Source organism: Eriocheir sinensis, chromosome 44, assembly GCF_024679095.1.
Source record: "Eriocheir sinensis breed Jianghai 21 chromosome 44, ASM2467909v1, whole genome shotgun sequence".
Lineage (NCBI taxonomy): Eukaryota > Metazoa > Arthropoda > Malacostraca > Decapoda > Varunidae > Eriocheir > Eriocheir sinensis.
This window is the reverse complement of record NC_066552.1, coordinates 2484505-2512004: the sequence shown is the minus strand read 5'-3', so window position 1 is coordinate 2512004 and position 27500 is coordinate 2484505. Positions and strand designations below refer to the sequence as shown.

The window sequence follows — 27500 nt, the reverse complement described above, 5'->3', positions numbered from 1 at the left end:
TCTCTCTCTCTCTCTCTCTCTCTCTCTCTCTCTCTCTCTCTCTCTCTCTCTCTTTTTCAATATTTCTTTCTTACTCTTGTTTTTTCTGCCGTTTCTTTCTTTCTTTTCTATCTATCTATCTATCTGTCTATTTATCTATCAATCTATCTATCTATCTATCTATTTTTCTATCTATCTTTCTTTCTTTCTTTCTTTTTCTGCCTGTCTTTCCTTTCTTTCTTTCTTTCTTCCTTTCTTTCTTTTCCTCCCTGTTTCTTCCTTTCTCTACGTCTGTTTATCTCTCTTTCTGCCTCCTCCTTTCTTTTCCTTTCTCTTTTTCTCCTTCCCTTCTTTCTTTCTGACCGTCTATCTCTCCATCCTTCTCCTTCTTCCTTTCTCTACCTTTGTTTTCATCCTTCCTTTTTTTTTTTTGACCCCTTCTGTATCCATCTATGTCTCGTCCTTTCTCTTCCTCTCTCTTCTCCTTCTCTTCTTCCTTTTTGTCAATTTGTTTATCTGTTATCCCGTCCTTTATCTTCCTTTCATTTTCCTCGTTGCCTCCCTCTCTGTGTCTATTTATGTCTATCAAAAAAAAATATATATAAAAATAGACGCAAAACGAGGTGGAATATATTTTTTTCAGCCATTCCCGCGCCAAATTTTCACTCACTTCTCTTCCTCTCTTCTTCTTCTCTTCTTCCTCTTTGTCGAATTGTTTATCTTATCTCGTCCTTTCTCTTCCTCTCTCTTCTCCTTCTCTTCTTCCTCTTTGTCTAATTGTTTATCTGTTATCTCGTCCTTTCTCTTCCTCTCTCTTCTCCTTCTCTTCTTTCTCTTTGTCAATTTGTTTATCTGTTATCTCTTCCTTTCTCTTCCTCTCTCTTCTCCTTCTCTTCTTTCTCTTTGTCTAATTGTTTATCTGTTATCTCTTCCTTTCTCTTCCTCTCTCTTCTCCTTCTCTTCTTCCTCTTTGTCGAATTGTTTATCTTATCTCGTCCTTTCTCTTCCTCTCTCTTCTCCTTCTCTTCTTCCTCTTTGTCTAATTGTTTATCTGTTATCTCGTCCTTTCTCTTCCTCTCTCTTCTCCTTCTCTTCTTTCTCTTTGTCAATTTGTTTATCTGTTATCTCGTCCTTTCTCTTCCTCTCTCTTCTCCTTCTCTTCTTTCTCTTTGTCAATTTGTTTATCTGTTATCTCGTCCTTTCTCTTCCTCTCTTCTTCTTCTCTTCTTCCTCTTTGTCGAATTGTTTATCTTATCTCTTCCTTTCTCTTCCTCTCTCTTCTCCTTCTCTTCTTCCTCTTTGTCTAATTGTTTATCTGTTATCTCGTCCTTTCTCTTCCTCTCTCTTCTCCTTCTCTTCTTCCTCTTTGTCTAATTGTTTATCTGTTATCTCTTCCTTTCTCTTCCTCTCTCTTCTCCTTCTCTTCTTTCTCTTTGTCAATTTGTTTATCTGTTATCTCTTCCTTTCTCTTCCTCTCTCTTCTCCTTCTCTTCTTCCTCTTTGTCTAATTGTTTATCTGTTATCTCGTCCTTTCTCTTCCTCTCTCTTCTTCTTCTCTTCTTTCTCTTTGTCAATTTGTTTATCTGTTATCGCGTCCTTTATCTTTCTTTCATTTTCCTCTTTGTCTCCCTCTCTGTCTCTATTTATGTCTATCAAAAAAATATATATAAAAAAAAGCGGACTACAACGAGGTGGGATAAAATTTTTTTCGGCCATTCCGGCGCCAAATTCTCACGGCGTCGCCCCGTTTAAATCTTAATTGTCCCTCGTTCTTGGCCGGGCCGCGAACATTACTCCTAAAATTGTTTCATATTGCACACACATCTCTCTCTCTCTCTCTCTCTCTCTCTCTCTCTCTCTCTCTCTCTCTCTCTCTCTCTCTATTTTCAGCCTCAGCGCTCAAAGATAAATCTTTTGTCAGGCCGTGGGCGAGAGAGAGAGAGCGAGAGAGAGAGAGAGAGAGAGAGAGAGAGAGAGAGAGAGAGAGAGAGAGAGAGAGAATTTATATACTTTCACACACCTGTCGCTTGCAAATTACAGGTAAACATTTTTTAATTAACTAGACAGGTGGGTGTGGGTGCATGTGTGTGTGTGTGTGTGTGTGTGTGAGAGAGAGAGAGAGAGAGAGAGAGAGAGAGAGAGAGAGAGAGAGAGAGAGAGAGAGAGAGAGAGAGAGAGAGAGAGAAACACAACATCAAGGAGGAGGTAAAGAGGAGGAAAGGAGAGAAGAAATGGAGAGAAGAAATGGAGAGAAGGAGAGAGAGTAAGGAGAAGGAATGTGTGAGTTTAGGAGAGAAGAAGGAAGGAAGGAAGGAAGGAAGGAAGGAAATAAGAGAAAGAAACACAAATAAACAGTACCACAAAAGAAAATAAAGGAAAGAAACGAAATAAATAGAGAATAAAAAAAGATGGAAGAAGGAAGAAGAAGAAGGAGGAAGAGAAGGAGAGAAAAGAGGAAAGGAGGGAAGTGAAATGAAGCAAAAGAAGAGTCGGATAAATAAATAAGAGAGGAGGAGGGAATGAGGAAGGAAGAGACGGGGGACAGAAGTAAAGGAGGAGGAGGAGGAGGAGGAGGAGGAGGAGGAAAGGTAAAAGGGTGTAAGGTTAGAAGAGAAGAGAGAAAGGAGGAAGAAAGGAAGAAAGGAGAAAATAGATGGTGATTGGAAGAAGGAAAAAAGGAAGGAAGAAAGGAAAGAAAAGGTGAAGAAGAATAAAGGAGAAACAGAATAAAGGAGGAGGAGGAGGAGGAAAAAGAGGAAAAGGAAAAGGAGTAAACGAAGGAAGGAAAGGAAAAAAAGGAAGAAAAGGAGAAACAAGAAAGGAATAACGAAAGAAAATAACTAAAAAGGAAGAAAAAAAAAGAAAATACGGAAAATAAGAGGAAAAAAAAAACGAGAGAAAAAACAGTAATAAAAAAGAGAGCGAAAAGGAACACTAAGAAAAAAGAAGAAAAAAAACACTAAAAGGTAAAAAAAAAAAAAAATACCACATAAGAAAATAAGAAAAAAACGAGACGAAAATCAACCTCGTTTACGATTCTGAAGCAACTTTATGATACACTGATGTCCTCAAGGGAGGAAGGAAGGAAGGGAAAATGCAGCGAAGAAGAGAAGGAAGAGGAGGAGGAGGAGGAGGAGGAGGAGGAGGAAGTGTGGAAGGAAGCGAGGGAGGGAAGGAAGGAAGGAGGGAATGGAGAAATGAAGAAGGGAAGAGAAGAAGCAGATAACGAAGGAAGGAAAGAAGGGAAGGAAAGGGAGATTGAAGAGAATGAAGGGAAAAAGACAGAGACGATGAAAGGAAAGAAGGGGAAGAAAAACGGAAAATGTAGGGAATGAAGGAAGAGAAGGAATGAAAAGAAGGACGGGAGAAAGGGAAGGAAGGAAGGAAGGAAGGAAGGAATGAATTAAGAGAGAATGAAAGAGAAGGAAGTGAAGCAAAAGAAATAAGAAGCAAAAAAAGAAGGGAATGATAGATAAAATAAAATGAAGAAAGAGAGGAAAGAAAAGAAGGAAAGGAAGAAGGAAGAAAATGAAGAGGGTAAAGATGAAAAAAATGAAGAAAATGAAGGGGGAAAAGGAAGGGGAGAAGGAAACAAAAAGATGAAGCATAAAACAGGAGAAATGGAGAAAGGGAAGGAAGATAAAAAAATGAAAAGGAAAAATTAGCTGAAGGAAGGAAGGAAGGAAAAGAAGGAAGAGAGAAGCAAAGAAGGAAGAGAAAAGCAAAGAAGGAAAGGAAAGACCGAAAAAAAGAAGTGAAGTGAAGTGAAGTGAAGAAAGGAAGGAAAGAAGGAAGGAAGGAAGGAAGGAAGGACCGAAAGAAGGAAGTGAAGTGAAGTGAAGTGAAGGAAGGAAGGAAGGAAAATAATGAATGTAGGAAGTGAAGTGAAGTGAAGTGAAGTGAAGTGAAGTGAAGTGAAGGAAGGAAGGAAGGCCCGAAAGAAGGAAGGGAAGGGAAGTGATATGAAGTGAAGTTAAGTGAAGGAAGTGAAGTGAAGCGAAGTGAAGGAAGGAAGGAAGGAAGGAAGTGAAGTGAAGTGAAGGAAGGAAGGAAGGACCGAAGGAAGGAAATGAAATGAAGTGAAGGGAAGTTAAGTGAAGGAAGTGAAGTGTAGCGAGGTGAAGTGAAGTAAAGTGAAGTGAAGTGATGTGAAGTGAAGGAAGGAAGGAAGTAAGGAAGGAAATGAAATGATGTGAAGGGAAGTTAAGTGAAGGAAGTGAAGTGAAGCGAAGTGAAGTGAAGGAAGGAAGGAAGGAAGGAAGTGAAGTGAAGTGAAGGAAGGAAGGACCGAAGGAAGGAAATGAAATGAAGTGAAGGGAAGTTAAGTGAAGGAAGTGAAGTGAAGCGAGGTGAAGTGAAGTGAAGTGAGGTGAAGTGAAGTGAAGTGAAGGAAGGAAGGAAGGAAGGCGGGGCACTCAACTGATTAAATGACCAGTGACTTCGATGGCTGTTAAATGCCTCGCGTGCTGGCTCGTTCCAAGTTTATATGTGTCATGTGTCTCCTCCTCCTCCTCCTCCTCTTCCTCCTCCTCCTTAACTACCGACGACCCGAAGGAGGCGTTTCAAATTCGCAAAGTTTTCTTCGTTTATTTCGTTTTCGTTTTGGTTCGTTAGTTTTCGTGATCTTTATTTTTTATTTTTTTAATGATTTTGTGTTGGTGAATGAAGGAAGGAAGAAGGAGGAAAGAGGGAGGGAGGAAGAAAGGGAAAGAAGGTAGGGAGGGAGAGAAGGAGGAAGGAAGAAGGAAATAAGGAAAGGGGAGGAAACGATGGATAGATAAGGAAGGAATGGAAAAGAAATGAAGGACAGGAAAGGAAGGAAGGAAAAAAAGAAAAGAAGGAAGATAATAAGGACAGGAAAGGAAGGAAAAGTAAAAAAGGTGAAGGAAAGGAAAGGAAGAAAGAAAGAAAGAAAAGAAAGAAATGAATGAAAGAAAGGAAGAAGTAAAATAGAAGATAAATAACAAATCAAATAGAAAAAGAGGATGAAAGAGAAAGATGGAAGACGTTAGGAAAGGCCTTTATGAATCACTGATAATAATAATGGTAATAATAACAATAATAATAATAATAATAATAATAATAATAATAATAATAATAATAATAATAATAATAATAATAATAATAATGAACCTAAAATAACATAGACCCTTAAACTTTTGACCAGACGTTTTCTCCCTAACATCTTTTCCCTAATATTTTTTCCTAACATTTTTTCCCTAACATTTTTTTCCCTAACATATTTTCCCTAACATTTTTTCCCTATTTTTCACCCTAACTCAAGGTATTTCTGTGGGGGGAAGGGGAGGGGGAGGGAAAGGAGAGGAAGGGGGGGAGAAAGGGGGGAGGGAGGGGGGTCAAAATGGTCTCTCTTTTTTTTTTTTTTTTTTTTTTTTTTTTACTGTCAGTTGGCATCAGTCCAGTTTGTGTGTGCGTATGTGTGTGTGTGTGTGTGTGTGTGTGTGTGTGTGTGTGTGTGTGTGTGTGTGTAGGGAAGAGTTAGTCCACTTTTCCTGCTGGTTATATCTCTCTCTCTCTCTCTCTCTCTCTCTCTCTCTCTCTCTCTCTCTCTCTCTCTCTCTCTCTCTCTCTCTCTCTCATTATTTTCTTCTTTCTTCTTTATTGCATTTATTTTTTCCCATATTCTCTTTTTTTCCTCTTTTTCTCTCTACTTTTCTCTCTTCTTTCTCCTCTTTCTCTTTTTACTTTCTCTTCTTTATTTTCTCTTTTCATATTTCCCTTTTTCGTAACATTAAGAGGAAAGGAGGGAAGGGAGGGAAGGAGATAAAGAAAAGAGGAAGAAAGAGAAGCAAAATAGATGAGAGAGAGAGAGAGAGAGAGAGAGAGAGAGAGAGAGAGAGAGATAATACAATTCTTTCTTTATTTACATATGGTCCTCTCTCTCTCTCTCTCTCTCTCTCTCTCTCTCTCTCTCTCTCTCTCTCTCTCTCTCTCTCTCTCATTTATCACCCTTTCTTTTCTTTTTCTTTAATGGTTTTCTTTTTTTATATTTTATTCCATCAGTTTCTCCATTCATCCTTTTTATCAAGAAATTACTCTCTCATTTCTCTTCATTCTCTCTCTCTCTCTCTCTCTCTCTCTCTCTCTCTCTCTCTCTCTCTCTCTCTCTCTCTCTCTCTCTCTCTCTCTCTCTCTCTCTCTCTCTCTCTCTCTCTTCCTCTCCTTACTTATCTTATTCCCCTTTCTCTTAATGTTACGAAAAAGAGAGAAAGAGAGAACAGGAAATAAAGGAGAGAGAAGAAGAGAAAATAAAGAGAGAAAAAGAGAGAAGGAATAAAGGAGAGGAGACAGAAAAGGAATAAAAATAAATGAGAGAGAGAGAGAGAGAGAGAGAAACTTTGACTTCCTCGAAAAGAACAAATGTTTCAAAAATTCAATTCGTACACACTCGAGAAGGCTAATTTTTTTTACGTACACACACACACACACACACACACACACACACACACACACACACACACACACACGAATGTTTCTGTCTGTCTTTTGCAAATAATGTTCTCTTCTTTTTTTGTTTTCTTCTTTTTCTTCTTTTTTCTTCTTTTTCTTCTTTATCATTTTTCTTTACCTCCTGTATTTCACTTTTCTTTTCTTCTTTTTCTATTTTAATTTCCTTTTCTTTTTCATTATTCTGTCTTATTTATTTTGTTTAAGCCTTCTCCTCCTTTTCTCTTCTTTTTCTTCTTCTTCTACTTTATCATTCCTTTTTCTTTCTTTCCTGTATATCTCTTCCTTTGTCTTCTTTTTCTATATCCATTTCTGTTTCTTCTTCATTTTTTGTTTTATTTCTTTCCTATAAATCTTCTACTTATCTTCTTCTTCTTCTTCTTTATAATTCCTCTTTTTTTCCTGTATCTCACTTCCTTTGTCTTTTTCTATATCTATTTATGTTTCTTCTTCATTTTTTTTGCTTTATTTCTTACGTATAAATCTTCTACTTCTCTTCTTCTTCTTCTTTTTATTATTCTTCTTCCTTTTCTAATACGTTTTTTTTTCCCTCCAAACAGATGACGGGAGAAATGAAATACGCAACCACAGATCACAGCATCCCCTCCTCCTCCTCCTCCTCCTCCCCACCTCAGCGCCTCCTCCTCCTCCTCCTCCTCGTTCTCTCCACAATGAGTATGATGAAAGGTAAGTAAAATGAGAGAGAGAGAGAGAGAGAGAGAGAGAGAGAGAGAGAGAGAGAGAGAGAGAGAGAGAGAGAGAAAACGATATACGATGTTGGATTATGCTTTGTGATTTTAATGAGGTGTGTGTTCGTGTGTGTGTGTGTGTGTGTGTGTGTGTGTGTGTGTGTGTGTGTGTGTGTGTGTGTGTGTGTGTGTGTGTGTGTGTGTGTGTGTGTGTGTGTGTGTGTTCTTTTCTCCTACTTTTCCTTCCTTAATTTTTTTTTCCAACTTTTTTTTCTTCCTTAATTTCTCCTCTTCTTTGCCTATTTTTCCTTTCTTCTTTTTCTACTGTTTTTTTTCTTTATTTTTTTTCTTGTTTTCCTCTTTTTATTTTGTTTTGTTTATTTTTCCTGCTGTTGTTTTCTTCCTTAATTTTTCTTTTTCTTTTCCTATTTTTTTCCTACTGTTTTTTCTCTTCATTTTTTCTTCTTTTCCTCTTTTGTTTATTTTTCCTATTGTTTTTTCTTCCTTAATTTTTCTTCTTCTTTTCCAATTTGCCTTTTTTTGTCTTCTTATTTTTCCTCTTTTTATTTCACTTCAATAGCTCTTTTTTTTCCTTTATTAACTGTCCTCCTCCTCCTCCTCCTCCTCCTCCTCCTTTCGTAATCTTCCCTCTCAAAGGCCTTTTCTTGATACTCGATCTCATTTAAGAAACCGATATTAGTAATCCGAATCACAAATTAAACTCCAACCCTCCCTTTCAGCGTTCTCTCTCTCTCTCTCTCTCTCTCTCTCTCTCTCTCTCTCTCTCTCTCTCTCTCTCTCTCTCTCTCTCTCTCTCTCTCTCTCTCTCTCTCTCTCTCTCTCTCTCTCTCTCTCTCTCTCTCTCTCATATGCTTACCTGCACGTGTTTTCCTTCCCCTAATAAATACAGGTGAGAGAATGCTTCAGGTAACCAATTGGAAGGTGAAGAGGAAGGTGGTGGTGGTGGTACTGGTGGTGGTGGTGGTGGTGGTTGTCAGGGTAGAATGTAAGGAGAGAAGAAGAGAAAGAAGAAGAGAAAGATGTAGAGAGAAAAGAGAAGGAATAATAAGAAGAGAGAAGAGAATGAGGACGAGAAAAAGAGAAAGAAAAAAGAAAAAAAAGCTATCCCCTAGTCCTTTTTGTCCCAATAAGTCCTCAATTCCTCTCTCATATCCTTAAAAGTCCCCAATCCTTTACCAAGCAGTCCCCATTTCATTCTCAAAACTCCCTATCAGTTCCCACCCAAATACACGTTCACCCAAATCCCCAATCCCTTCTAAAAGTCTTCTTATGGTCCCTTAATCCTTCACCCCCTTTCCCAAGTCTCTAAATCACCTAGAATTCCCCAGTCCCTTCCCTAAGCTTTTCCCAACCTAAGGAAAGTTCAGTTAACTCCTCAGTTCTATTCTAAAAGTCTTTCTTGTGCTTTCTAAAATTTCGAACCTCTTCCTCAGACCCGAAAATGCCTCTTGCAGTTCCGGGTTCCTTCCCCAGACTTCCCCAGTAGATCCCAGACCAAGACAAGTTAATGCTAAGTCCCAATTTCTATACTAAAATCATCTTGCCCCTTCTGAACTCTCCTCTCAAGCTCTTCCCCAAGCCTTCCACAGTTCCCAGGTTTTTATAAGTCATCAACAGTCCTCAGTCCCTCCCCCAAGACTTACCCAAATTTCCCAAGCCCCAAAACAAGTCCAAATAAGTCCCTAAATCCATCCTACAAGACTCCTATGTCCCCAGACATCCCCAACCTCATTCTTAGATCCTTCACAGCCCCCAGAGCCTTCCCCAGCCTCCCAGAGCATACCCCAGTCCCCTCCCCAGCCTCCCAGAGCATACCCCAGTCCCTTCCCCAGCCTCCCAGAGCATACCCCAGTCCCCTCCCCAGCCTCCCAGAGCATACCCCAGGCCCTTCCCCCAGCCCAAGACAAGTCCAACTAAGTCCCTAAATCCATCCTACACGATTCCTATGTCCCCAGAAATCCCCAACCTCATTCTCAGACCCTTCGTAGCTCCCAGTCCCTTCCCCAGCCTCCCACTGTCCCCTCCCCAGCCCCCCACCCCCAGCCGGCACACGTCCAAACAAGTCCCCGGGAAGGCTGTGTGTTCCTCCTTCCAATAATTCTCTGTCAGAAATCTTTGTTTACCTCCACGACCAAGATTTGCACCTCTTCGATTTCTTTCCTTCCTCTCTCGTTCCCTCCTTTCTCTCGTTCTTTTTTTCGTTCTCTCTCTCTCTCTCTCTCTCTCTCTCTCTCTCTCTCTCTCTCTCTCTCTCTCTCTCTCTCTCTCTCTCTCTCTCTCTCTCTCTCTCTCTCTCTCTCTCTCTCTCTCTCTCTCTCTCTCTCTCTCTCTCTCTCTCTCTCATTTTTTCTCTCTCCTCTTCCCTTTCCTTTTCTTTTCTATATATTTTCTTTCTTTTCCTTCTTTTACTGTTCTTTTATTTTTCTTGTTTTTTTATCCTTTCTTTTCTTCCTTTTCCTTTCCTTCCTTTTTCCAGCTCTTTTCCTCCTGTTTTTTTCCATGATTCTTTTACTCCTTGAAATTTGTGGTTTCATTTTTTTTTATTTGATTGTTTTGAGTTCTCTTTTATTTATTTTTGTTTTGGTTTGTCATTTTCTCTTCTCAATTTCCTGTTTTATTTTTCTTCCTTTCTGATTTCCTTCTTTCCATTCTTCTTTCTTTCTATACTGCTTTGTTTCTTTCTTTATCTTTCTTCTTTTTCAAACAAATTCCTTCTCTCTCTTTTGCTTACTCTCTCTCTTTCATTATTTTCATCCATCCTGTTTTTTCTATATCATTTTTCATCATTCGTAACAACTGTCTGCTTCTTCCTTTCTTCTCCTTCCTCCTTCTCTTCATCTTCCTCTTCCTCCTCCTTCAATCATCTTCCCCTTGTTTACTCTATCTTCAATTTCGTAACTCTATCTTGTATTTCCTAACAACCAATTCCCTTCATAACAACAACTGGCTTATTCGTCCTCATGTTGTTTTGGACACTCGGTTTGAAGCGGCTTAACTTTTTTTGTCTATTATTTTTCTCTTTTTAACTTTTTATTTTTATTTGGAGGCGAAATATGAATGGTCCTTTTAATGATTACGAAACTTCTGAATAATGATGAGTCTGTGTGTGTGTGTGTGTGTGTGTGTGTGTGTGTGTGTGTGTGTGTGTGTGTGTGTGTGTGTGTGTGTGTGGGGGGTGGGTGGGGGGGTGTGTGTGTGGGGGGGGGGCGGGGGGTTGAGTGTGTGGGGGGGGTGGGAGGGGGTTGTGTGTGTGTGTGTGTGTGTGTGTGTGTGTGTGTGTGTGTGTGTGTGTGTGTGTGTGTGTGTGTGTGTGTGTGTGTGTTAATCCTTCCTCCCTTCCCCTCTCTCCTCCTCCTCCTCCTCTCCCTTCCTTCAATCATTCCTCTCCTTCCTTTCTCTCTCCCTTCCCTATCCTTCCCTTTTCCTCCCCTTCCCTTTCCTTCCCTCTCCTTCCTTCCTCCATTCCCCTCTCTCCCCCTCCTCCTCCTCCTCTTCTCTCCCTTCCCTCAATCATTCCTCTCCTTCCTTTCTCTCTCCCTTCCCTATCCTTCCCTTTTCCTCCCCTTCCCTTTCCTTCCCTCTCCTTCCTTCCTCCCTTCCCCTCTCTCCTCCTCCTACTCCTCCTCTTCTCTTCCTTCCCTCAATCATTCCTCTTCGTCCTTTCTCTCTCCCTTCCCTATCTTTCCCTTTTCCTCCCCTTCCCTTTCCTTCCCTCTCCTTCCTTCCTCCCTTCTCCTCTCTCCTCCTCCTCCTCCTCCTCTTCTCTCCCTCCCTTCAATCATTCCTCTTCTTCCTTTCTCTCTCCCTTCCCTATCCTTCCCTTTTCCTCCCCTTCCCTTTCCTTCCCTCTCCTTCCTTCCTCCATTCCTCTCTCTCCTCCTCCTCCTCCTACTCCTCCTCTTCTCTCCCTTCCCTCAATCATTCCTCTCCTTCCTTTCTCTCTCCCTTCCCTATCCTTCCCTTTTCCTCCCCTTCCCTTTCCTTCCCTCTCCTTCCTCCTTCTCTCTCCTCCTCTCCCTCCTCTCTCCTCTCCTCTTCTCCTTCCTCAATCATTCCTCTCCTTCCTTTCTCTCTCCCTTCCCTATCCTTCCTTTTCCTCCCTTCCTTTCCTTCCTCTCCTTCCTCTCCTTCCCTCTCTCCTCCTTCCTTCCTCTCCTCCTCCTCCTCCTCCTCCTATCCTTCCTTTCCTTCCTCCTCCCTTTCCTCCTCCTCCTCCTACTCCTCCTCTTCTCTTCCTTCCCTCAATCATTCCTCTCCTTCCTTTCTCTCTCCCTTCCCTATCTTTCCCTTTTCCTCCCCTTCCAATTCCTTCCTTCTCCTTCCTCCTTTCTCTCCTTCCTTCCTCCCTTCCCCTCTCTCCTCCTCCTCCTCTTCTCTCCCTTCCTTCAATCATTCCTCTCCTTCCTTTCTCTCTCCCTTTCCTATCCTTCCCTTTTCCTCCCTTTCCCTTTCCTTTCCTCTCCTTCCTCCTTCCTCCCCTCCCCTCTCTCCTCCTCCTCCTCCTCCTCCTCCTCCTCCTCCTCCTCCTCCTCCTCCTCCTCTTCTCTTCCTTCTCTCAATCATTCCTCTTCTTCCTTTCTCTCTCCCTTCCCTATCCTTCCCTTTTCCTCCCCTTCCAATTCCTTCCTTCTCCTTCCTCCTTTCTCTCCTTCCTTCCTCCCTTCCCCTCTCTCTTCCTCCTCCTCTTCTCTCCCTTCCTTCAATCATTCCTCTCCTTCCTTTCTCTCTCCCTTTCCTATCCTTCCCTTTTCCTCCCCTTCCCTTTCCTTTCCTCTCCTTCCTTCCTCCCCTCCCCTCTCTCCTCCTCCTCCTCCTCCTCCTCTTCTCTTCCTTCCCTCAATCATTCCTCTTCTTCCTTTCTCTCTCCCTTCCCGATACTTCCCTTTTTCTCCCCTTCCCTTTCCTTCCCTTTCTCTTCCCCTTTCCCTTCCCATTTCCCTCAATCATTCCTCTCCTTCTCTATACCTCCCCTTTCCTTCCCCTTCCTACCCTTTTCCTTCCCCTGTCGACCCCCAGTTTTTTTAGCTCCTCTTCTTTCTCCCTTTCTCTTTCTCTCTCCTCCCCTTTCCCTTCACACATCTCCCTTCACCCCTCTTTTCCTTCGTCCTTCCCTTCCCTCTCTCTCTCTCTCTCTCTCTCTCTCTCTCTCTCTCTCTCTCTCTCTCTCTCTCTCTCTCTCTCTCTCTCTCTCTCTCTCTCTCTCTCTCTCTCTCTCTCTCTCTCTCTCTCTCTCTCTCTCTCTCTCTCTCTCTCTCTCTCTCTCTCTCTCATATACCACTCTATAACCCTTCCCTTTTTTTTCTCTCCTTTCCTCCCCTTCCCCTCCATCACACACACTCCCTTTTTTCCAATCCCTCCCTTCAATCCCCCTCCCTTTTCCAATCCATCTCTCTCTGCCCCCCTCCCCCCCTTCCCCCCCCCCCAGTACGCCAGCAATCCCGGACTTAACAAACACTCAGGGTATCGAGGAAGGGATCGGGGCCTCCGGGATACAGTGATTAAGAGATCCAATCCCATTGTGACGCGAGTGTATGCGACTGAAGCCTTCACAAATTAATGAGAAGGTGAAGAGGAGGAGGAGGAGGAGGACAGAAGGATAGAAAGAGGAGGAAGATAAAAGGATGAAGTGAAGGAGTAAGAGAATAAAGATGGAGTAGAATAGGAGGAGGAGGAAGAAGAGGAAGAAATGTAGGAAGAATAGGAGGAAGGAGAAGAGAAGGAATAGAAAAGAAGGAGAAGAATAGAAGGCTGAGAAAGAAGAAGAGACAAGGAGAAGAGAAGGAAGAGAAGGAGGAATAGGAGGAAGAAGTGTAATAAAGGATGAGGAGGAGGAAGAACGGAGAAAGAAGAGGAATAGAAGGAAAAATAAAGAAGGAGAAGAAAAGGAGAAAGAGGAGAGAGAATACAGGAAGAAGAGCAGTAGAAGGGGGAATTGAGGAGAAGGAAGAGAACTAAGGAGGAAGAGGAGAAGAGAAATAAAGGAGGAAGAGGAGGAGGATAGGAAGAGGAGGAGGAAGAATAAATAAAGAAAAGGAATAGAAGGAATAAAGAAGGAGGAATAAAGAAGGAGAATGAAGAGAATAGAAGGATGAGAATTAGGGGAAAGAGAAATAGAGGAGTAGGAGGAAGAAGAAGAGGAGTGATTCTTCTTTGGTAGTGTTTCCGTTTCTCATTTACTCTCTCTCTCTCTCTCTCTCTCTCTCTCTCTCTCTCTCTCTCTCTCTCTCTCTCTCTCTCTCTCTCTCTCTCTCTCTCTCTCTCTCTCTCTCTCTCTCTCTCTCTCTCTCTCTCTCTCTCTCTCTCTCTCTCTCTCTCTCTGTTTTTTTTGTGACTGGCAGCTTCCTCTTTTTCTTTTTTTTTTCCTTTTTTTCCTTCTTCCTCTCTTCTTTAAAATTATTCCCTCCTCTTTTCCTTATTCCCACACATCAGTTTCCTTCTTGTCTCTCTTTCTTTCTCTGTTTATTTTCTTTTCTTTTTTCGTTTTTTTTCTTCTTATTTTTTCTTTCTTTTATCATGGGTTTTTTTTACTTCTCCCCTTTCCTCCTATTCCCTTTAAGTTATCACAGTTTCATCTCTTCCTCCTTTCGTTTCGTGTTCCTCTTTTTCCTCATCTATTCCCTCTCCTTCTCTCTTTTCCTCCTGTTATTTCTCTTTATTTCTCTTTCCTCTCGTCCCTTTTCTCTCCTTTCCCTTTAATTTATCAATCATTTCCTTCTCTCCCCTTTGCTTCCTTTTTTCCCTCTTCCCTCTTCTGTTCCTTCTTTTCCCTTCTTTTCTTCCCTTTCTTTCCCTCTTTCTTTCCTTCTCTTCTTCCTTTCCTCCTTTTCTTTCTCTCTTCCTTCACTCTTTTTTTATTTTTTTTATTTACTAAGCATGATTACCTAAGGTGGTACATGGAATTGGCATCATACAACTAAAAGTTAGCGGTAAGGTTCCGAATAGCTATCTGTAGTTGTGTTACAGGATAGTGGACAGTACAGTGATACAGTTAGTGGTGTACATTAGACAATAGCCAGGTGTTCACTTCTTTTTTAAAAGTGTGGAGTGTAGTGGATGTGTGAATGTGAGTGTGTCTTGTCAGGCAGTTCCAGAGTCTAGTATATCGGGGCACGAATGAGCTCAGGAAAGTCTCCGTTCTGGCGAAGGGCACGGTGAGCTGGTGTTCCCTCGACAGAGCGACCCTGGTGGCGTGTGGGTGTGTGTGTGTGTGTGTGTGGGGGTGGGGGTGTGGGGGTGGTGTTGCCCACTGTTGCCGGAGAGTTGCGAGGTGCGGAGCAGCCTGCATGTGTACCTTGTAGATGGTACACAGGCCAGCCACGTCTCGCCTCTGCTGAAGAGGATGTCGTGGAGTGGGTTGCTGCTGGTTTGGGGTGTCCCTTTGAGAGATGAGCCGTTGGGCGCGGTATGATGGAGGGCAGGATGACCATGTCAGGCGCGCATTCCATGAGGGAGCGAACCTGGGCAGCATAAAGGTTCGACACTCCCTTCGCATCAAGGAGGCGGGAGACACGCCTGACACAGTTCAGCCGTCCTGCTGCCTTGGATGCAGTCTTCCTGACGTGGCTGGTGAAGGACAGGCTGTTGTTCGCCTCCACGCCGAGGACAGTGATTGACTGTTGCAAGGGCAGCACCTTCCCTTGTAGGATTATGGGGGGAGTGGGGATGGCTGGGGGGCAGCGTCGCCTTGAGACCAGCATGACCTGTGTCTTGTCGTGTGCCAGGTCAACCTGCCAACGATGTCCCCACGATGAGACGGTCTGTAGAACCTGGTTGATAAGGGCGACGGTTGCACAGTGATCTGTACCGTCGCAAGGGAATGTGAGGGTGCAGTCATCCGCGTAGGCGTTTGCTTCAGGTATGAGGTGGAGAAGATCATTAAAATACACATTCCACAAAAGTGGTCCAAGGACACTACCCTGTGGGACGCCAGCATTAATAGGATACTCCCCCGAGGTGTGACCGTTCACCACTACACTGAGCGATCTGTCCTCGAGGTAGTCGTGAAGGAGATGGAGGAGCCTGCCACTAACACCCGCACTCTGGAGTTTGGAGATGAGTCCGGAGTGCCACACTATCAAACGCTCCCGCGATGTCCAGGGCGATGACGAAAGTGTCGCGTCCTCTGTCGAGGTTATGCTGCCAAGCAGAGGACATGCTGAGGAGGATGTCGTTGGCAGACCTGTTGGAGCGGAAGCCATACTGTCTGTCGCTGAGAATGTGGTGTGTGTTGAAGAAGCCTGAGATCCTCTTGGCAAGAATAGATTCAAAGGTTTTGCCAAGGACGGACAGGAGAGAGATTGGCCTGAAGTTACGAGGATCTGTCTTCTTTCCTTTTTTGTGTATGGCTGCCACGTTAGCTCTCTTCCTTCATTTTTGTCTTTATCTCTCTCTTCTCCTTTATATTAATTCACTTGTCTTTCTTTTTTCTTCCTTTTCGTTTCTCTCTTTCCTCTCCTCTTCTTTTCCTTCCACATCTCAAACTTTCTTCCTTCTCTTCTTCTCTTTCTCTTCTCAACTCTTTCTTTCTTTCCTCTAATTACTTCTCTTCATCATTCTGTCCTTTCTCTCTTTTCTCTCCACTCTTTCCTCCTCCTCCTCCTCCTCCTTTCTTTTACTTTTTATTTGTTTCCTGCTCTTCTTTCTTCTTCTTCTCCTTTAATTATTTCCTTCTTTTAGTTCTTCTTTACCTCTAGTCTTCTTCTTCTTCTTCTTCTGATCAAGTGTGAGTGGTCTTTTAATTAACCTTTCTAAATGACACTATCTTCTTTTTTCTGTTTATTTTCTTTTATTTTCTTATTTCTAGCGTTTTTTCTTATTTTTCCCTCTTTTATCATGTTTTTTCTCTCTCTCTTGCCTTTCCTTCTATACCCTTTAAGTTATCACAATTTCATCTGCTTCTTCTTTACTTCCTCCTTTCCTTCTTTTCCTCCTCTCCCTTCCTTTCCATTTCTCTTTATTCTCTTTACTTCTCTTTTCCTCATCTCTTCCCTTTCCTTTTCTCTCTTTCACCTTTTCTTTCTCTTTATTTCTCTTCCCTTTTCTCTCCTTTCCCTTTAATTTATCAGCCATTTCCTTCTCTCCCCTTTAATTTTTTTTCTTTTCTTCCCTCTTCTGTTCCTTCTTTCCCCTTCTCTTTTCTTTCTTTCCCTCTTTCTCTCCTTAACAAGCTTCCAAAGATATATTCCTTCTTTCTTTCTTTCTCTTCTTCCTTTCCTCCTTTTCTCTCTTTTCCTTCATCCTTTCCCATTCTTCCTTTCTCTCCTTTCCCTTTAATTTATCAGTCATTTCCTTGTCTCCCCTTTACTATTAATTCTTTTTCCTCATACCTCTTCTGTTCATTCTTTCCCTTCTAACTATTTCCTCTCTTTCGGCCACCTCTTTGGATTCTTTTTGTGAGCAGCGAGTAGCGGGCTTTTTTATATATTATTGTTTACCTTTTTGTGTGCCCATGAGCTGTCTCCTTTGCTGTAAAAAAAAAAAAAAACATTAACCTCCCTCTATTTCACTCTCACTCTCTCTCCCCCACAGGTGTTAGCGGCGTTCAGGTACACAGCGTCAAGGTACCAAATCCCGGAGTGCAGGGACGGCCGGCAAAGTTGGAGTGCGTCTGGAGTGCCGGCGACCGAGGCTTCTACTCCGTGCGCTGGTACAAGGACGAGGAACAGTTCTACAGCTTCGTGCCCAAGAACAAACCGCAAGTGAAGGTGGATCATGACATAAGGGGTGTGAGCGTGGAGGTGAGTGGGGTGATGGGGGGTGGGTGGTGATGGGGGTGATGAATGGTGGTGATGGGGAGGTTGTTTGTGGTGATGGGTATTGGTTGATGGGTTAGGAATGGGTAATAGAGGGTAGTAGATGATAGGGGGGTGGTATGGATTGACTGGTGATGGGGGAAGGAAAGGGGAGGTAGGAGGTAATGGGTGTTGATGGGGAGGTTGTTTGCGGTGATGGGTGCTGGTGATGGGTCAGGAAAGGGGTGTGAGAGGGCAGTAGATGATAGGGAAGTTACATGGGTTGACTGGTGATGGGGGGAAGGGAAGGAGTGGAGAGGAATGGGTAGGTGATGGGAAGGTTGTTTGGGGTTATGGGTGTTGGTGATGGGTGGTGATGGGTCCTTCCCCTCTTCTACTCCTCTCTACTCTCTCCTACCCATTCCCATAACCATTTTCTACCCCCTTCTTTCCCTCTTCCCTTCCTCCTTATACCCCTCTCTTGCACGCCATTCTTCTCCCTCCCTTTCCTCTTCCTTTCTCCCTCTTCTACCCATCTCTACCATCCCTTCCTCTTTCCCATCCTCTATTTCTATCGCTTTCTTTCCCTCCCTTTCTTAAACCCTTCTCTCTGTTATTCAATCTTTCTCCCCTCCACTTCCCTTTCCTCCCTTCCCTTCTTAACCCTTCTCTCTGTTATTCAATCTTTCTCCCCTCCAACTCCCTTTCCTCTCTTCCCTTTCTATCCATCAACCTCTACCTTTACCTTACATCCCCACCTGTCTGTTCCCCTTCTCCCCTTTCACTCCCCTTTCCTCCCCACAGCTGAACAAGTCGGACGAGCGTGTGGTCAGCCTGAGGGGGTTACAGCTGGAGTCTGAGGGCGTCTACAGGTGTGAGGTCATGAGCGAGAGTCCCTACTTCGAGTCCTCCTTCGCTTCGAGTAACCTGACTGTCGTGGGTGAGTATGTAGTAGTAGTAGTAGTAGTAGTAGTAGTAGAAGTAGTAGTAGTAGTGGTAATAGTAATTTTGTTGTAGGAAGAGAAGGTAAGGTTTTGGTTAAGGAAGAATGGGAATAGAAATAAGAGGAGGAGGAGGAAGAGGAAAATAAGGAGGAGAAGGAGGTGTTTCTCTCTCCTCTCACTCTCTCTTTTCCCTCTTCCTCTCTTTCCTCTTCCTCTCTTTCCTCTTCCCTCATCCTCTCTTTCTCTTCTCTCCCTCTCTACCTTCTTCCCACTTTCTCATCATCCCTTTCTGTTCCTCTCTATCTTTCCCCTCTCCCTCCTCTATTTCTACCACTTTCTCTCTCTCAACTCCATATATCCTCTTCCCCATTTCTCCGCAGCCATCTTCCTCTATTCCCTTTCCTCTCTTCCCCTCCCCTTTTCTACCATTCCTCCCCTTTTCCCTTTCCCATCACCTTTTTAAACCCCCCATTTCTCCGCCCCTCTCCGTAACCCATCTTTTTCCATTCCTTTCCTCTCTTCTCCTCCCCTTCTCTACCATTCCTCCCCTTTTCCCTTTCCCATCACCTTTTCAATCCCCCATTTCTCCGCCCCTCTCCGTAACTATTTTTCTCCACTCCCTTTCGCTTCTTCCCCTCCCCTCTCTACCATTCCCTCCCATCACCTTTTCAAACCCCCATTTCTCCTTTCCTCTCTTCCCCTTCCCTTCTCTACCATCTCTCCCTATTCCCCTCCCATCACCTTTTTCAACCCCCATTTCTTTCCCTCCCCCCACAGCCCTGCCCGAGGCCCCCACCCTGAGCGGACTACGTAACAGCTACCGCGTGGGGGAGACCATGAATGTGATCTGTACCGCCAAGGACACACGCCCCCCCGCCCTCCTCACCTTCTACATGAACACCGAGCCCATCACCGTGAGTCACCTGTCGCACCTGTGTTTAATTACCTGGATTTTTGTTTTGTTTTTTTCTTCGTGTTTTTGCTTGATTTTTTGTTTGTTTGTTTTTTTGCTTCGATTTTTTTTATTTTCTTTGGTTCTTTCCTTCCTTTTTTTTTCTTTATTTCTTTCCTTTTTTTCTGTTGTCTGGATCAATTTTCTACCGCCTGTTTTCCTTGTTTCTTGTTATTTGTCTTTTTTTCCTTTTTTTCTTTTTCTTTTCGTCTGTTTTCCGGTTTTATTTATTTTTTCTTTCTGTTTTTTTGTGGAATGATTTTTTTTGGTTTATTTTTGCTGCTTTTCTTTCTTTATTTTTTTTGTCTTTTCTTGTTTCTTCTTTCGCCTGATTTATTTTTTTCCTTTTATTTCTTCTTCCGTCTAATTACCTGGCTTCTTTTTTTGTCTTTATTTTTCTTGATTTTTTTTCTTTTTGGTTCGTTTTATGATTTTTTTTCTTTTTTGCTGCGTTCCTCATTTTTTTTGTCTTCTTTTGTTTTCTTTCTTTATTTCTTTGCCTCATTGTTCGTGTCTGTCTTCCTTTTTTTCTTCTTTTGTGTTGTTTGGTTTCAGTTTTTCTTCGGTTTTCTTCATTTTTGGGGTTGTTTTTTTTCGTCCTTTTTCGCCTTTTCTTGTTGCTTCTTTTTTTTCTTTCACTCTCATTCTTTCTCTCTCTTTCCTTTTTTCCTTTACTTTCATGTCATGCTAAAGCTCCCCCTCGCACTCCCTCCCTTTCTCTCCCTTTACAACCCTTACCACCATCGTTTTTTAGTCTTTTCTTTCTGTTTCTTCTTTTTCTTTCACTCTCATTCTTTCTCTCTCTTTCCTTTCTTCCTTTACTTTCATGTCATCCTAAAGCTCCCCCTCACACTCCCTCCCTTTCTCTCCCTTTACAACCCTTAACACCATCGTTTTTCAGCCTTTTCTTTCTGTTTCTTCTTTTTCTTTCACTCACATTCTTTCTCTCTCTTTCCTTTCTTCCTTTACTTTCATGTCACTCAAAAGTTTCCCCTCACACTCCCTTCCTTTCTCTCCCCTACAACCCTTACCACCATCATATAGCCACCCTACCTCTTCCTTTCTCCCTTTACGCCCCTTAGACTGAATCAGGGAGGATGACCACACTGCCTATACGAGAGGGGAGTATGCCCGGCCTATACCACACCTCGGCAGTCCTGGAACGTCCCCTCGGAAGCCGCCACTCCCCCATCGTGAAGGTCGTGTGTCAGGCCAAGGTGCTCACGGTGTCGACCAAGGTGGAGGTGAACGTTGAGGTGCATGGACACTCTGGTTCCGCCCCGCTGTCTCTTTTGAACACTGGTAAGTCGCGGTGTTGAGGTTCTGTTTTTTTGTTTTTGTTTTTTTACAACAAAGGAGGCAGCTCAAGGGCACACAAAAAAGTAAACAATAATAAAAAAATAAAAAAGCCCGCTACTCGCTGCTCACAAAAAGAATCTAAAGAGGTGGCCGAAAGAGAGGTCAATTTCGGGAGGGTTGCTGTTTGTGTTTCTTCATCTTCCCTTTGACCGCTCTTTACTATTTGCTTTTATTTATTATTTTTTTAGGTGTTGCCTGTAGTGCCGATAGGGTCTCTTGAGGGGCCTCTTGGACAGCCCGATAGTGACGCAGGCGAATTTTATTTATAGTGGTTGTCGTGATGTGTGACTCAAGAAGTGACTATAGAAGTGCACAGCGGGTTTTTCTGTTTTCTTCTTGTTTTTGCCCTTGAGCTGTTTGTTTCCTCCATTGTAAGAAAAATGATAGAGCATAATTCTTAAACGTTTCCGGGCTCACTCACACACCCACACTTGATAAGGCTTTTGTAGGCATTTGCATGGGTAGCTTTATGAGTCTGGTGGTGGTTTGACGTAGCTCCTGTAACGTGACCGTCAAACAACACTCATAAAAACGCGATTAATCTCCTTTTCGGGCTAAGGAAAGAAGTACTGTGAGCGGCGGAAGCGTCTGCGAATACCTTCTTCATGCTAACTGCCCTTTTGAACTTGGTAACTGCAAGACAACGGGAAAAAGCCACCACCAGTCACCACCCGCCGCCCGTGTTCCGGTTTTCTTTCTCGCCATCAAGGGGTTACTTAGCTGGATGGCATTAAGGGGTCACTTGACTGTACTAGAATTGCCACTTAATATAATACGACATTGCTTACGACAAAATAATGATGATGTAATGTTGAAAAGTCGTCTCTATATACGCACAGGGTTGTGTTAGTACGAATATATGCATAAATAAGTTAAAAATAACGCCAGATCAAGAATGAGAAAAAATAACTAAATACGGAATCACTCACCTTTCTTTCCCTCTCTCCCCTGAGGCACATAAAAAAAGGTTACGTTAAGTTCTAAGTATACAATAATAATAAGACGATAGAAAAAAAATCAGTTGACAAATAAAAACAAAGTACAAACAAACTGACCGACTTACCTAACTTTTCTCTTTCCTTCCCTTCTCTTCCCTCTGAAATACAAAAAAAGACTGCGTTAGGTAAATAGGAATACATTAAGAAATAAAAACTAAAATTAAAAAAACATATCAAGTCGAACTAATGAATATATATATATATATATATATATATATATATATATATATATATATATATATATATATATATATATATATATATATATATATATATATATATATATATATATATATATATATATATATATATATATATATATATATATATATATATATATATATATATATATATATATATATATATATATATATATATATATATATATATATATATATATATATATATATATATATATATATATATATATATATATATATATATATATATATATATATATATATATATATATATATATATATATATATATATATATATATATATATATATATATATATATATATATATATATATATATAGAGTAATGAAAGACCTCTTCTAATTTTCCAGTTGCACGCTACAAAAACAGTTATAAGAGAGAGAAAGAGAGAGAGAGGGAGAGGGAGAGGGAGAGGGGGGGGCTTTCCTGGCTATATCCCGCACCGCATACTGCCGCTGCATCGCGCTCCCCAGAGTTAGGGGCGCTGTTATGATGACTCAGAACAACAATGGCCGCCTTAGCATACACAGACTGTACGTATGTACAATTTACAGTCCACAGACGCCAGTGTCACCATGCAACATGGACAGCATGCATCTAATATCTACTGTGCTAGAATCTAAATAATACTTATTCTGAGTTATTAATGAGAATAGAGTCACTAGGACTGAAAATCATTAGAATAGTGGTCCTGGCAATTATTCAGGCGACGATTACCATACAGCTTCCAGGACAGTCCCCCCCCTCCGGTGATGACTGTATTCACGATGCCCCCCTACAATACCTAGTTACACTATACCTCGCTGCTACAGTAATACACTACACAACACTATCACTTTGCACCTTGCTCCCGACCGCAGCTCGCAGCTCTGAATGACTAGAATCGTGAGTCACTCTTTCCCTTCCCACCAGGGTTGCCAGGTTTGGCATAATTATGCCAATTTGGTATATTCCAGGCCTGGTTGGCGTACTGGAAATTTAGTTTTATGCCTAACCTCATTTGGCATAATTTTTGGTATATTCAGGGGTGTTTTTAATATTATTTCATTTATATTCATAGTAAGGTGCTGGAAGTCAAAGACGTTGACCAGATTCTATAACATATCTAGTGAATAAAACATCAGAAAAAGCATTATACACATCAGATGAGGGTACCGTTCCTCTATGTACCGTTTCAGGACCTAAAGTTCCTGATCACCGCAGAACGCGTATTGTTCGTGTTCGGTTACTAGTCTGCGGGTCTGTGCGGGAAAGGAGAAAGTGGCCTCCGCTGCCCAGCAGTGCCCAGGATTGTACGCTACTTTACGAGGACTTACGCTATCCCAGCTGTGTTGTTGTGTCTTCCAAGTGGACTTAAGTATCAGAGTGTGCTAGGATCCGTTCCTGACCCGCAGTACAGGCTGAGTCGCAAAAACTTGGAAGTATTTGTGGCGCGTTCCTCGGAGGCATTGACGAATATGGCGGAAACGTTGTGGCATCACATTTTTATGTGCTTATAAAGACCCTGAGAAGCCATTTTAACGTGATTTTAGGAGTAAATAAAGCCGTTCGTAACGTATTCTCCCCTCACAGTGCGGCATCAAAGAAAGGGAGCCAGAAATCTTTAAAATGTGCTGATAGGCGTCGGCTTCTGATTCAAAGAACTCCTCTGCATCCTTGTAATCTACTGCTGCACACATTAGTTACAGGGGCGTCGGTGATGCGATGGTGTGGAATGTGGAGGGAGTGGACAGTGCTTGATTGGAAACAAGATATGAAAGACCAAAATTGTGTTTTAACTAAGCTAGAGTGAGGGAGGCCGCTGTGAGGGACGCGCAAGTTTGGCGTGAAAACTGGTCCCATGTAAGGGGTCTTGGCTTGTAACTCCCAAGAAAAGGCTAAGATAATACGCATTTGAAAGATGTGCAAGTCTTAGAAGTGTTGCAATAATGCAACGTGTGCGTGTGTCTACCATTCCAGTGCTTGAACAGTGCCATACAGCGAAGGTGATGTGAGGGTGAGTGGGAGGATAAGATGACGCGCTAAATCCTTCTCGTGTCAGACCTCATAACGCCGAAAATATATAGATACGCGTACGCTGAACTACCATGTAATTTAAATTGATACATACTGTATACTGAACATACTTAATTACAGAAACAGAGCAAATAGTGTATAGAAAAGTGAGTATGATTGATGGGTTTTTGGTTTAAACCAGGGGTGTCAAACTCATGGCCCGCGGTATCACGGTAACTTCAATCTTGTCAATGTATTTTCTACCCTTGTTGGACCCATGACGGCACTTCAGAGTATGAATTGGCCCTCGAAGGGTTTTGAGTTTGACACCCCTGGTTTAAACCGCCAACCCTGCAGTGCATAATTAAAATCTTACACATAGTTAAAACCACAATACTGATGAAACTAACAAAGATACACACTAAAAAAAAAAAAAAGTTTTTTATTTGGTTTAAACCACTGTTTTTTTATTGGTTTAAACCATGGTTTAAACCATTTGGTTTAAACCGCCAACCCTGATATATATATATATATATATATATATATATATATATATATATATATATATATATATATATATATATATATATATATATATATATATATATATGAGAAAAAAAATCACGAAGAAAAAACAAACAAACTGATCGAATAACCTTAAATTTCCCCTTCCTGAGATACACAAAAAAGGGGTTGTCTTAGGAAATATAAATAAAATAATAAGAAAAAACTTGCAAAAAATACGAACTAGCTAAATGATTGCCTCCCTCTCACTTAAAAATACAAACAATGAAATCTGGCATACTGATCGCTTCCCTAAAGGGGCTATTACACTGGGCAAATTTTCCGTGGATCTCCAGTCAAACCACGATTTCCGCTGGCGTGGTTCTCATTTGTTTCTTGTTATTGCTGCTGCTGCTGATGGTGAGTAATACCGTCGTCTTTCGGTGAAATCTACCGTAGCTTTGGAAGATCGTGGACACGTCAGAAAACCACGGAAACATGAGAACCACGCCAGCGGAAATCGTGGTTTGACGGAAGATCCACGGAAAATTTGCCCAGTGTAATAGCCGCTTAATTCTCCCCCACTTCCCCTTTCTTCCCCCCAGGCTCCGGCCCCAGCCCCGCCTTCCCCGCGCTGCTGCTGCTGCCGGCGCTGCTTCTCACCTGCCTCACACACCTGCTCGCCGCCGCCAGATGATAATGAGGCTGCACACCTGTCTTGCTCACCCGGGGACGCGTTACCTGCGGGCCCGTCGACACCTACACCTGTCCCTCCCTCCCCCTGACTTACCTGTAGATTGATGGATGGATGGACTGCTTTTTTGTGTGTTTGTTTTTGGTAGTTTGTGTGTGTGGGAAATCGTGTATACTCGTGTGGAAGCCAGTTTTTTTTAAATTTTTTTTTTATGTATGTCAATCACAGCTTATACTCCTCTAAAAGTCAGATGTTTCCTTTTTATTTCATGTATACTCTTGTGAAGGTCAGCTGTTTATTTTTAAGGGGGGGAGGGGGGGGGGGTTGAGTAAACACATGTCACAAACTCGTATATACTCCTGTGAAAATTAGGCCCCCTCACTCCCCTTTAATTAACTACATCTTACAGAACTACAAGCACAATACTTATAACCTTTTAGACAAGTATAGATGGAGAACTTACTTACAACTTTACTGGGACTAACACATGATTATAATAACGACTGGGGACTTAATTAAACCCCCCTAGCGAAGTCATTTATCTGTCTTTTGTCCCTTTAACTTGCCCTTTAAAAATACAGATCAAAATACTTCACTTTCCACCTATCTCAAGACGGACGATGTACAACATTACCGGGACGACCACAAGACGACAAAGGAGTAATGTCAACACTTATCGTAGTAGTTTATATGTAAATTGTCCTATCGCTTTCCCTTTCAAGACGCGAATCAAAACACTTTCCCTTTCACACGAGTATACACGAGCGACACACACCTTTACCTGTACCGAACAAACAATCTTATTCCACCTGAAGACTAGCCAGGTAGATTTTTTCATATGCCCTTCACTTTCCCTTTTAAAATACGGATCAAAACACTTTCCCTTTCACATGAGTATACACGAGCGACACACACCTTTACCTGTACCGGACACACACTCTTATTACACCTGAGGACTAAGCAGGTAGATTGTGTCATATGCCTTTCACTTTCCCTTTTAAAATACAGATCAAAACACTCTCTTTCACACGAGTATACAAATGCTATACACCTTTACCTGGCCCAACACATGATATAATAACACCTGAAGACTAGACAGGTAGATTATGTCATATGTCCTTCACTTTCCCTTTAAAAATACAGGTAGCTTTTGTCATATGCCCCTTCACTTTCCCTTTTAAAATACGGATCAAAACACTTTCCCTTTCACACGAGTATACGCGAATGACACACTAATAATACATACCTTTACCTGGCCCAACACATGAACGTATACCCATAGGACCCTTAATACAGGTGCGGCCACGTCAGGTGTACGATGACTCCCTAATTAAACACAGCGTAGAGGTGTCGTGCGTGTAGGCGGACTATCGGACATTGTACTCATTATTATTATTATATATATATATATACATGGTAGTTACCGATGATGATGATGATGATGGATATTATTCTGTAAGGTAAGGTGTCATAATACTAGGTTTAATATGTATAACCGTGCACTCATATACATACATACAAACACAGACTCATACGTACACACATACATACACACACGATGGATATGCTAATTAAACCCACACACCAACCCTGTTTTTTTTGTATATATATTTTTAACTCATTTTTTTTCCTTTCCCTTCTCTTTTCCAGCGTAATCATTAGCCCGCTTATTATTGCCTTGCCAAATAAAAAAATGCGTCACAAAAAGTATACTATAAAAATAATCTTACCCTCAAACCACGAACTTGCCCCAAACTTTAGTCCTTCTCTTCCTCTCCCTTCCCTTTCCTTTCCTACCCTCTTCCTCCCCCTCCTCTTCCCTTCCCTTACCTCTTCCTTCTCTCCCCTCCCTTCCTTCCCCTACCTCCTTCCTCTTTCCTCTTCCCCCTACCCTTTTTCCTCTCCCTTCCCTTTCCTACCCCCTTTCTCTCCCCTTTCCCCTCTCCCTCCTCTTCCCTTCCTTTACCTCTCCCTTCTCTCCCCTCCATTCCTTCCCCTACCTCCTTCCTCTTTCCTCCTCCCCTACCCTTTTTCCTCTCCCTTCCCTTTCCTTTCCTACCCTCTTTCTCTCCCCTTTCCCCTCTCCCTCCTCTTCCCTTCCCTTACCTCTCCCTTCCTTACCCTACCTCCTCCTCTTCTCTCCATCTCTAACCAGTCCACTCCTCCTCCTCCTCCTTCCCCCACTCAAAAAAAAAGAGGAAAAAAAGGGGAAATTCCAGTCCTCTTAAAACTCCTCTCCTCTTCCTCTTTGACATAATATAATCACCTTCATGGATTGGGGACAAAGAGGAGGAGCGGAGGAAAAGGAGGAAGAGAAGGAGGAGGAGGAGGAAGTTGGAGGAGGAAAATATGTGTGGAGAGCAGATAATAATAAGGGAGGAGGAGGAGGACGAGGAAGAGGAGGAGGAGGAGGAGGAGGAGAAAAAGGATGAAAGGAAGGATAAGTGGGCCATGGGAGTAGAAAGAAGAGGAGGAGGATGTTAGGAGGAGGAAGAGGAGGAGGAGGAGGAGGAGGAGGAGGAGGAGGAGGAGGACGAGGAGGAGGAGGAGGAGGATCAGAGGACAAGTTTGCAAGAAAGTTGAGAGAAAAATGATTGGTTTAACAAGCGGATAAATTACCGTGTCCAATATTAGCAAAAATGTGACAAAAATAAGCGAGAGAGAGAGAGAGAGAGAGAGAGAGAGAGAGAGAGAGAGAGAGAGAGAGAGAGAGAGAGAAAAAAAAAAAATATATATATATATATATAGAGAGAGAGAGAGAGAACCTTCACTTTTAAACAGCTCAGAGGATTATGAAGTTAACAAAAAACAAAACAAAAAAATGAAAATATAAAATAAGAAATACGCAATGAAATTTTTATCTCATGGAAAATTAAACTGAAAAAAAGGAAGATAATAATAATAATAATAATAGTAATAATAATAACAATAATAATAATAATAATA

At 42.1% G+C, this 27500-nt stretch overlaps 1 protein-coding gene across 4 annotated transcripts in view; it reads left to right on the top strand.

Annotated features, from left to right (window-relative positions):
- The window catches only part of LOC126980279 (uncharacterized), a 53574-nt gene extending 27313 nt beyond the window's left edge, over positions 1-26261 (top strand). For all 4 annotated transcript variants that reach the window (XM_050829980.1, XM_050829979.1, XM_050829981.1 and 1 more), the window contains exons 3-8: positions 7008-7134; positions 16686-16894; positions 17693-17828; positions 18610-18746; positions 19867-20086; positions 24466-26261. In XM_050829980.1, coding sequence (XP_050685937.1) covers positions 7008-7134; positions 16686-16894; positions 17693-17828; positions 18610-18746; positions 19867-20086; positions 24466-24557 — 921 coding nt within the window. In that variant the 3' untranslated portion in view covers positions 24558-26261. The remainder of the gene's footprint in view (positions 1-7007; positions 7135-16685; positions 16895-17692; positions 17829-18609; positions 18747-19866; positions 20087-24465) is intronic.
- The last annotated feature ends 1239 nt before the right edge of the window (positions 26262-27500 follow it).